This window comes from Aquarana catesbeiana, linkage group LG03 (assembly GCF_042186555.1).
Source record: "Aquarana catesbeiana isolate 2022-GZ linkage group LG03, ASM4218655v1, whole genome shotgun sequence".
Lineage (NCBI taxonomy): Eukaryota > Metazoa > Chordata > Amphibia > Anura > Ranidae > Aquarana > Aquarana catesbeiana.
The window spans coordinates 192,496,947-192,508,761 of record NC_133326.1 but is presented as its reverse complement, the minus strand read 5'-3'; the positions used below and the strand labels follow the sequence as shown (position 1 = coordinate 192,508,761).

The 11,815-nt window shown below is 37.6% G+C and overlaps 1 protein-coding gene across 1 annotated transcript in view; it reads left to right on the top strand.

Annotated features, from left to right (window-relative positions):
• LAMB1 (laminin subunit beta 1) overlaps positions 1 to 11,815 on the top strand; it is an 80,258-nt gene that overhangs the window by 35,852 nt on the left and 32,591 nt on the right. The window contains exons 17-24 of the mRNA XM_073619677.1: positions 589 to 709; positions 1,759 to 1,957; positions 2,502 to 2,645; positions 3,149 to 3,380; positions 3,572 to 3,735; positions 4,050 to 4,274; positions 7,059 to 7,276; positions 7,381 to 7,477. Of these exons, the coding sequence (XP_073475778.1) occupies positions 589 to 709; positions 1,759 to 1,957; positions 2,502 to 2,645; positions 3,149 to 3,380; positions 3,572 to 3,735; positions 4,050 to 4,274; positions 7,059 to 7,276; positions 7,381 to 7,477 (1,400 nt within the window). The remainder of the gene's footprint in view (positions 1 to 588; positions 710 to 1,758; positions 1,958 to 2,501; positions 2,646 to 3,148; positions 3,381 to 3,571; positions 3,736 to 4,049; positions 4,275 to 7,058; positions 7,277 to 7,380; positions 7,478 to 11,815) is intronic.

Below are 11,815 nucleotides of genomic sequence, written 5' to 3'. Positions count from 1 at the left end.
TTAGTTCTATAGCAGTAAGTAAAAAATATATATATATTTTTTTCAAAATTGTCCAGTCTTTTTGTTTATAGCACAGAGGTGATCAAATGCCACCAAATGAAAGCTCTATTTGTATAAAAAAAGGACAAAAAATGTATTTGGATAAAGTGTCGCACAACTGCGCAATTGTCAAAGTAACGCAGTGCCATATTGCAAAAATAGCCTGGTCATGAAGGGGGGTAAATTTTCCGGAGTTCAAGTGGTTAAACCTATGTATAACACCGAAAAGTAATATTCAATATGAACAGTTTGTAATCTTGATCATATTGATGGAGATGTTAATACAGTGGCACATGCACCTAAAATATTATTGGTTGAGTTTCTGTTTTTATCTTTTGTTTTTTTTTTAACTGTGTCTTGTAGAAATTGTTCAAAGTTTCTCTTTTTTTTCAAAATTTTCATTTTTTTTGTATGCATCTGTGACAAAATTCTGAAACTATATAGTATATTAAATATGTTTTTATTAAAATAGAGGATTATCATGTGATTAAGTGATTTGGATATATAATCGGGACAGTCTATAAATCATGTTATATATTGTACTTCCAGGTATATAGTTCTTCCTCGTCCGATATGCTTTGAGAAAGGTCTGAATTACACCATACGCCTGGAGTTGCCACGATATTCAGTTAACTCTAATGTAGAAAATCCCTACACATTAATCGATTCTGTAAGTAAATATTTGACCCCAATACTTTTGCAAATGCACTGTATAAATGCTTTAAAATCAATAGCTGGAAAAGACTGATGTAGAGACAGATCAACATATATTCTGCTATAGTGATTTATACAGTGCTAACAGCGGATAACTGATCAATCCCGATGCTCTTGTGTAACTTCTATCTAGAAGATCTCAGAAGTTTATGCTTTATTTTAGAAGCTTTAAATTAGGCAAACTGTATATTATCTGTTTTATCACATTTAGGATTGGGTCTAGGTTCCTCTTACAAAAGAATGATTAAAGCCCAACTCTGGGCACAGGGTTAAAGCGGATTCACCCTCCATTGCCTCAGAAAGCTCCTGTCATATACACTTTCTTCTACACCACACAAAACTGCTTGTTTTGATACATGCAGAGGTTAATACAGCTTCCGCTGTGTTTCTGACCACTCAGGTGTAAGCATTGCAGGTCTCAGACCCTAATGTTCTGAGGTCATGTCCCCATCTCACTCTCCACTTGGTCATTTACAAACTGAACCCTGTGTATTTTCTGAGTGCCTGAACATTTAGGAATTTTCTTTTAGTCTTTAGAAATAATAATAATAATAATAATTTGCATATTGACGTTGGTACCTCAATTCGTGAGCATGTTCTAGGATTTGTGTAGGATCCCATATGTGATATGATCCTGCTACCATACCATTTTCTAGAATGCCTGTGTTGGGATTTTAAAGTCGCTGTTAACTTCAGTACTTAGAGCTCTACTTGTATTTCTCTTACTGTAGGAATTGCTTACTGTGATTTACTTTTAAGTATACTGTTTGCAGAGGTTTTAAAGTAACCTATATTTTGTCAGGGATAAAGTCTTTACTTAGATGCTTCCTCGTTTTAAGTGGTTTTAAGGCTTTTGTGTTTTCTCATAACATCTTAGTTCTGTTTTATCTGATCTATGTATAATAGTTGTAACTTTTTTATCTCCGCAAATGCATTTCTGTGTTCTGATGTACGTACAGTATTTTGTATAATGCTCAGAGTCTTGACATAAATTTATTATTACAGATTGTCCTGCTTCCTCATGTAAAATCCCTGGACATATTCAGCTCCGGAGGGTCAGGAGATGAAGTCAGCAATGCCTGGCAGACATTCCAGAGATACAGATGTACAGAGAACAGCCAAAGTGTTGTGAAAACTCCTCTCACAGATGTCTGTAAAGACTTCCTCTTCAGCATCTCAGCTCTGCTACATGAGGGGGCCCTAGGTAGGTGTTTGTTTCACTACTACGATTAGTAGTAGCAGTAGTAGCTCCAGTCACTTTTCAAAGTAGACAAGCTGTCACTTTCTCTATGCTTGTTTGCGATGTGGATTTTTTTTTTTTTTATGTTTTAGAGTCCATTTTACTTCATCATTACTTTATTTTACATTAGCACATTTTACTTGTTCTTGGAATGGAGAAGGCAGGTTGGACCCATTATAGAGGGGTTAATAAGGGCAAGTTTGTGTGGCCCTCTAGAATACACTATTTGTACAAAATAAACATGTTCTGTAAAAAAAAAAAAAAAAAGTATTTTGTAATGAAGAAACTAAAAATCAATTTTTTTTGTGTCTTTAATAAAATGTGTAACTGCATCGTTCCTGATAGCTATCTGTATCGGTATAATAAATTTAAACCGCTTTAGAAGAACAAACATTTGCTGAGTGGTGGTTGTAGTTGGTCTTGTTCTTATTTTATATATCATACTGTTTTATATTGTTGATCCCATTTAGCATTCTCATTGTTTCCTTATCTTTTATTTCTTATCCAGAATGTCAGTGTGACCCTCAAGGCTCCCTAAGTGCTGTATGTGACCCGAATGGAGGGCATTGCGATTGTCGGCCAAATGTGGTTGGACAGAATTGCGATAAATGTGCACCTGGAACTTACGGCTTTGGGCCTAGTGGATGCAAACGTATGTCATTGTTTGGACTTAAACTTGAAAGTTTTTATTGCTTCCCAAGTACATTTGTTGCTACTGCCAAACTATACTTGTTAGCTGATGTAAGGCACCACATGGTAGACGTCTGTGGGTTTCCTTTATGTAGGACACCCTGGCAGCCCTCAAAAATACAAGTGCCTGCAATATCAGCATCCAGCTGATGATTAGTCTGCCACATGTCACAACATTTGTAAATGCCAAGATTAGTGTTCTGCAGGTATTCCTGCGATGCCATACAGCAGCAATTTTTTTACAAAGCACAGGATAGACTGGTCCTTCATATTGGATGCAAAGGTTGTGGGAAGTAGTGATGGGTCATAGACTCAAATCATAAACTCAAAAATATTTGTAAATCTGATACTTTTATTGAACTTTAGCAGTGTAGGATATATGTGTTCTTAAATTATGTTCCATCTATACACAGTAGTTTTACCTCTGTGTTTTGTTTTGTTTTTTTGTGTGTTTTGTTTTTTTAGCTTGTGAATGCAATCTTAAAGGATCTTCTCATTCCTTCTGCCACCCTGAGACTGGCCAGTGTCCATGTATCCATGGTGCCTATGGAAGACAATGTGACGCATGTTTACCTGGCTACTGGGGATTCCCAAACTGTCAGCAGTGCCAATGTAATGGACATGCTGATGACTGCAATACCCTTACTGGAGAGTGCACCAGCTGCAGAGATCACACTGAAGGTTACAGCTGTGACAGGTAGATTTAGTTAATCCACTATATAGGTATCCATAACACAGTATTCTTTCTTTCTTTTTTTGTTAATGCTGTTTTTATAACTGGACAAGTGCATGAAATAAAATACAGCTGGTTTAGAAAGTAATGTAATGTTGATGATTTGATCATGCACTATTGTCTAGAGCTGCTTCATAGTCTCTTTAATTTTCTAGATGTTTAGCTGGTTATTATGGAGACCCCAGGCTTGGTTCGGGTGATCATTGCAGACCATGTCCGTGCCCAGATGGACCTGGAAGTGGGCGCCAGTTTGCTAGTGGATGCTATAAAGACCCTACATCTGAGCATGTTGTATGCACATGTAATAAAGGTTATACAGGTAAATGGTTATTGTATTTTAATCTCTTAGGAAACATAAGTCTGTAAAGTATATAGTGTTTAAAATGTATACACTAACCTTGTTAATAGTTAGAACCTAATGCTCAGGGGAATGACTACCAAAGTATAATACAATATTCTGGTAAGTAGCCACCTAATAAGATGCTAGAACAGTTGTTTAGGCCATTGAATGGGTTTTTTCTTTCTTTTAGATTTCTAAGCACAGAAAAACTATTGATTTATATTTGAATGTTCTGCAAGTGGTTATTAGGATATTTCTATATAGCACTAATGAGGTTCTTTTTTATTTCGTAGGTGTTCGCTGTGATGGTTGTGCATCTGGCTATTATGGAAACCCAGAACAGAATGGTGGTGTCTGTCAGCCTTGTAACTGCAATAATAACATAGAAATGTCTGATCCACTGGCTTGTGATAAACAATCAGGAGTATGTCTAAAGTGCCTCCATAACACAGAGGGTGAAAACTGCCATCAGTGCAGACTGGGATACTATGGCAGTGCCATTCATCAGGATTGTAAAAGTAAGTATTTATTCAACTTAAAATTGCATTTGGCTTCAAAGTCCAGAGCTTTTCTGTTTCAATACAATTTTTTGTAAACGGATCATATAAAACACAATTGCAATGGTATTGCATCATTTCGGTTTCCATACAAAGGTTAGAACGCTTAAAAAACATGCGTTACAGGTATACGAGTCATATTAAGAAGGATAGCACAGGTCAATCAACTGCTTAACATCCTAGTCAAATATGCCCAATAAAAGATTTGTGTTAGATATGCCAAAGGAAACGAAATAAAATCACGGGTTGTACCATCCAAGAGCTTGTGTAATATATAAACCTATTACACCAGGTTGAACTCCCTGTTATCTTCAAAGCATATGGTCACGACACCCATAGCATGGGAGCATCTATTGTAAAAATTAAACCCAAAAGGGCAAAGCCCAGAGCATTTAAAGACTTTTGACATTTTCCACATTTTGACATGTTACAACCAAAAACATAAATGTAATTTATTGGGATTTTATGTGATAGACCAACACAAAGTGGCACTTTTATTGTAGAGTGGAAGAAAAATGATAAATGGATTTCAATTTTTTTTACAAATATCTGAAAAGTGTGGCGTGCATTTTTTTTATTCAGCCCCCTTTACTCTGATACCCCTAAATCTAGTGGACCAATTGCCTTCAGAAGTCACCTAATTCATAAACAGAGTCCACCTGTGTGTAATCAAATCTCAGTATAAATACAGCTATTCTGTGAAGCCCTCTGAGTTTTGTTAGAGAACCATAGTGAACAAACAGCATCATGAAGGCAAAAGAACACACCAGAAAGGTCAGGGATAAAGTTGTGGAGAAGTTTAAAGCAAGGGTAGGTTATAAAAAAAAAAAAAAATATCCCAAGCTTTGAACATCTCACGGAGCACTGTTCAATCCATCTTCTCAAAAAATGGAGAGTATGGCACAACTGTAAACCTACCAAGACATGGCCGTCCACCTAAACTGACAGGCCGGGCAAGGAGAGCATTAATTGGAGAAAGAGCCAAGAGGCCTATGGTAACTCTGGAAGAGCTGCAGAGGTGGGAGAATCTGTCCACAGGACAACTATTAGTTGTGCACTTCACAAATCTGGCCTTTATAGAACAGTGGCAAGAAGAAAGCCATTGCTGAAAGAAAGCCGTAAGAAGTCTCATTTGCAGTTTGCGTGAAGCCATGTGGGGGACACAGCAAACATGTGAAAGAAGGTGCTCTGGTCAGGTGAGATCAAAATTTGAACTTTTTGACCTAAAAAAAAGTTCGTTTTCTGCCACACAAACACTGCACATCCCCCTGAACACACCATCCCCACCGTGAAACACGGTAGTGGCAGCATTATGTTTAGGGATGCTTTTCTTCAGCAGGGACAGGAAACATGGGTCAGAGTTGATGGGAAGCTGGATGGAACCAAATGCAGGGCAATCTTAGAAGAAAACCTTTTAGAGTCTGCAAAAGACTTGAGACTGGGGCGGAGGTTCACCTTCCAGCAGGACAACGACCTTAAACATACAACCAGAGCTACAATAGAATGGTTTAGATCAAAGCATATTCATGTGTTTTAGAATGTCCAGTCAAAGTCCAGACCTAAATCCAATTGAGAATCTGTGGCAAGACTTGAAAATTGATGTTCAGACACTCTCCATCCAATCTGACAGAGCTTGAGCTATTTTGCAAAGAAAAATGGGCAAAAATGTTACTCTCTAGATGTGCAAAGCTGGTAGCGACCTACCCAAAAAGACTTGCAGCGAAAAGTGGTTTTACAAAGTATTGACTCAGGGGGCCTGAATACAAATGCACGCCACACTTTTCACAAATTTATTTGTAAAAAATTTTGAAAACTATTTTTCATTTTCCTTCTACTTTACAATTATGTGCCACTTTGTGTTGGTCTATCAAATAAAATCCCAATAAAATACATCGACGTTTTTGGTTGTATCATGACAAAATGTGTAAAATTTCAAGGGGTATGATTACTTTTTTAAGGCACTGTATATACAGTAGGTTAAATGAACCCTGTACTGAGGAAGAATATTGACTGCCAGTACTGACCTCTACTTCTGGAAATGCTAGTTGCCTAGTTGTCATGCTGACCTGATGGCTATGTGCAGTTTAGTAGTTCTGAATTCAATTTGTGTTTTGTGATCAGTATTTTGGTACGGTTCAATACTAAAACTAAACATGGCTGGGCAAATTTTTTTTTTTAGTAGCAGGTAAGTAAGCAACAGCCTCCATATTTTTTCAGTACAGGATGCTTGTATTACAGTAGCTTTTGCTGTGTCCATTCACATGGAAAAAACAAATCCTTACCGGCAACAAATCCGTATCGTGCTTAAGGTAGCATTCTTACTGAATGAAAAAATTAGTTCCACTAATATATTATGCATGTTTAGAACTGCTGGCTATTTGTCACTCCTAATGATGAAAGGCGTATAAGTTTTTTTTTTTTTTTTTTTTTTTAAATCGGGTACAGGAAGATTTAAAAATGAGAACTACCATGTGTTTGCAGCACAGACCCCTAATACTGCATCACAAATGTTTATCTCCTTTCCTAGATCATTTGCCTCAATATTTTCTGTGTCTCAGTAGCAGGATATTGTTCTAATTTCCCCTTCCCTTTTGTCTTCAGGCAAAGAGTTATCCTGTTATTTTCATTTATCTTTTGGTGAAAAGTTCTACTTTTATAGTCTACCTGTGTAACAAACTGTTCAAGCCATAATGGTATACCGCTTGCTAGATATCTTACATGTATCTCGCTGTTTAATCTTTTTAGAGTGTGTCTGTAATTACCTGGGCACTGAACAGGAGCACTGTCAGGGAGATGTCAGTTGCCACTGTAATAGAACCAGCGGCCAGTGCCCTTGTCTGAAAAATGTGGTTGGACAGAGCTGTGATCACTGTGCACCGAACACCTGGAATTTAGCCAGTGGAAATGGTTGTGAGCTATGTGGGTGTGATCCTGGTCGTTCTCTGGGACCATCTTGTAATGAGGTACACATTAGACAAAATTTGAAAATTGAATGAAATAAACAGTGTTGAAAATAAAATTTGAAAGCATTTTGAGTGTATAACTGTTCTCGTAACATTTTAAACAGTTCACTGGACAGTGTCATTGCATGCCTGGTTTTGGAGGGAGGAACTGCAGTGAATGCCAGGAACTTTTCTGGGGTAATCCAGATTTCGAATGCCAAGGTAACATACAACTATTTATGCCCTCTTTTTTTTTTTTTTTTTTTTTTTTTCATAATTTTGGCTATAAGCATTCCTAAACCAGTACTGACAGCCATTTACAAAGTGGTGAGGTGTATCTTTGTTTCTTTTAAAAAAGTAAATTTATATTTTCGCAGGTTTTAGCATTCTTGTCTCCAGTATCCCCAGCATTCTACCTCTGTCTCACTTGAGTTACACCTTCTACATCCCCTGCAGGATTAGAATTTATAGCCATGCAGTCACATTTTGTATTTATATTTATTTATAGTCACATTTGACACCATTTGCTACTGTACACTTGCACACAAGGAAAGAACAAATCCAACAACACGGATCCAGGAGATGTATTTCTGACTGACAGCTCACACGGAGCCCACCCCTACTGCCCCCTAAGTTGCCAGATGGGATGTTACTCTGCAGTGCTGTCTCCTCCTCTTTCCTGTTCAGTGTGCATTAAGCCCATTCCTGCCTCCCGCCACCAGCTAATCAGGGCATAGGCAGAGTGGAAACTATAAGCTGGTGTTATGAAAGATTGTGGTGGAGAAGAGCGCTTTCTTTTACAAAAACAAAAGCTATCAACAGCGCACAACGGCTACTACACTACGCTGCCTCCCACAAGTGTAGTAGCCTATGTGTGCTGTTGTCAGCTTGTGTTTTTGTGAATGAAAGCACTCTTCAGCTTCAATCATTCATGACATAAGCTGACAGTGTATACTCTCTGTTCCCATGAATAGCTGTTGACCGGTTCCGACTCAGTGTGTATACTGAACAGGAAAGATAAGAAGGCATGGTCCTGAAGAATGGAGAGGGAGCAACGCTCAGTGCTATCTGTAACGCCCCGTGGGAATGCAAATATTTTTAGGCTTCAGGAGGTTGGAGCTACAGCCAGAAAGAGAAAATAAATATTTTATTTAACTGCTTGAAATGTAATGGGAAAAATACTAAGTGCACAGGGAACCCTGTGGGATTTAAAACACTTTTTTTTGGCTTCTGGTGATAGTTCTTTAATCTATGCAGGAAATTGAATGCGGTAAGACCTCCACTCCAGATGGCATTCATCCATTCAATGCTAGCAAACCTGACCAATTTTTTAACATTAGAACATGCCATAATCTAGTGAAATCAACGAGGTGCAAGGCACTATATCATTATCTCAATTCTATTACTAGTCCTAGTATATTAAAGCTTGTCACTGAGCAAATGTAAACCCTTCACGAATCCCACACCTTTTATTAATCGCCTATTTCTACCATTACATGTCCCTCACTCTAGGAGGGAGGACTGATAATCCAGTGATGCAATCTATGCCTGCGCAGACTGGTCCTCTTGTCATTACATAACCAGTCTTAGAGCCTGAGAGTGCCACTGTACAGTCAATAAAAAAATGTCCATGTCACCTAGGCACAATAATGCAAAATCAGGAGGGAGTATGGCTAAGAGGGACATTTGCAGCTAAAGGCAATGTTTTTAGAAGCCTAATCTCTGGATCAACAGAATTTTTTTGTGCTGTGGTTTCCAATGAAAGTACTTCTGTGTATACTGTGTGATTTGTTTTGGGTTGTGTTTTTTTTTTTTGTTCTCATCATTTGCTCTCTGAATTTATTGGGTGTGTGGCATGCTTAATTTAAGGCACACACTTGAAAAATCCAAGGGTACAAATGATGACCTAAAAAAAAAAAAAAAAAATCTTTCAGCTGTCCAATTTATGGACGCAAGTATGACCAGCTCTTAATTTCTGCTGCCAACTAATTTATCTAACCATGCAGCAAAATTTCACTGTTAATGCACATAACCTATGCAAAGGAGTGAAAGATCAAAGCCTCTTATCAAAATGGGAGCTTAGTTGTGAAATACCGTAAGTGCAGATATTCAATCATAGTCACTAAGGATTAACTAGTATAACAAAAACTCACATTTCTTATACAAAGCAGAATTATTTAACGCAAACATTTCGTTAGCCTTTCGATTTAGATTTTTTTCTTTCCTCTCTACACAAGTCTCATCTTAAATTGCTAACTAAACAAGTCATTAATCCCATCTATAGAAATGCACTCAAGTAGATGATCTATTACAACATCTCCTGAATGATGGGACTTTTTTGCAGGAAGTAAATGTTTGTTGTAGGTTTCATTTGAATTTAGACCCTTTTTTAACAATCCTCTAAAAGGCTGGCCATAGCATGTTTTCTTCATTTTGGCATGCTTGCCTGTACTAAATGAATCTTGTGTTTAATTATAGTCAAGTAGTTAGTGATGATAATTGAAGCCATTGTGTACTGTTGTGGCCTACACATTGCTAAACAGATAAAGCTTTGTAATGAGCGATCAGTGAAGACGAAGACATGCCAAGCTGAAACAAAGTCTGAACTGTTCATTCAGTAATAGGGCTATTTTATTTTTATCAATGATGGGTGGGGGGCTAGACCTCAGAAGAATGTTGCCATTTATTTGATGTGCATGCTAGAGATTTTAAATATTACATATAGCTTTTAAATGTGCGCATCAGCTTATAGACATTGTTGCTCTGTATCAAATTCTTTATGATGATGTGACAAATGGCACACTTCAACAGTTGAAGTTATCTATGTTGGAGTAATGAAGGAAGAAAGGTCATCTCACAGTTTCCATGAAGAGGTCTTTAATGCACATTTTGGCTGGCATAGCGTTGTGTTGCTTTATATGTCATTTGCAAAATATTTTTATTATGTTTAAAATGGAAACTGCACTCCTGAAGAGAAAAAAAAATGGGAAAATGAAGACCGTTTGTTACGTTTGTTAAAATATGGTACAATTCTTTATTTAGAAAAATATATACTACTACAAACTGGAAGGTCTTTTTCTGCAGCTTAATGGACTGTAATTGTTTTAGGTTGGCATATATTTTCAGGGGAAAAAAAAAAAAACAGTTGCAATTTTTCAATATATTATTTCTATTTTGGATAAAATTGACACAATCCATATTCCTAAAACCCGCACCTCTAAGGCAGGTTATACATAATTCATTTTCTTTTGTTCAACTAATGGGTTGAACGAAGGAAAATTAATCGATTATTATTTTTTTATTTATTTTTTTTTCCCATCCACACATTTGAGGTTGATGGGAGAATCCCTCCTGCAGATCTATTGTATTCTGATGGCAGGGATTCTCCTATCAACCTCAAATGTGTGGATGGAGGAATCCATTTAATTTTCTTTTGTTCAACCCGCTACATTCATCAGCACTGATTGAGCAAATTTTTCTAACCCCGGGAGGTGGTCCTTCTGTGCAGCGCTAACATAATGATATGCGATCACCGCTCAGTCCAGGAGTACTGAGAGTGCAGCCTTCAGGGTGGCCCACATCTAGAGTGTGGATAGAGGAGGAAGGTGGGACAAGAAGAGTGCAGCTTGGCCACATTTATTTTTTGGTAGAGGAGGGGTAGGCGCAGCTAATAAAACATAAAAACTGGAGTTCTAGCTTAAAACACAGGTGCTGTCTGCTCTCATTGCGCATGTACGCTTAGCCCTAGACAACAGCTTTTTTTTGGGAGTGTTTTATTGCATACTGTCAAATTTGTAATATCACAATTAATATTTCAAAGACTATTTGATGACGATACATAGTTTAATTTTCATGAAAGGCAAGATAATTGCAAATATATTACATCAAATTGTTGTAGGATTAATTTCCTATTTGGGCTATTTCCAATTCTCTGAATATTTTTTGCTGCTTTTCAAGAAGTGCATCGATCTGTACTATAATGTAATGTATATTATATTATATTTTCTCACAAAAGTGAGTACACCCCTCACATTTTTGTAAATATATTATTATATATTTTCAGGTGACAACACTGAAGGAATGACACTTTGCTACAATGTAAAGTAGTGAGTGTACAGCTTGTATAACAGTGTAAATTTGCTATCCCCTCAAAATAACTCAACATGCAGCCATTAATGTCTAAACTGCTGGCAACAAAAGTGAACATGAAAATGTCCAAATTGGGCACAAAGTGTCAATATTTTGTGTGGCCACCATTATTTTTCAGCACTGCCTTAACCCTCTTTGGCATGGAGTTCACCAGAGCTTCACAGGTTGCCACTGGAGTCCTTTTCCACTCCCCCAAGACAACATCACGGAGCTGGTGGATGTTAGAGACCTTGCGCTCCTCCACCTTCCGCTCCTCCACCTTCCATTTGAGGATGCCCCACAGATGCTCAATAGGGCTTAGGTCTGGATACACGCTTGACCAGTCCATCGCCTTTACCCTCAGCTTCTTTAGCAAGGCAATGGTTGTCTTGGAGGTGTGTTTGGGGTCGTTATCATGTTGGAATACTGCGC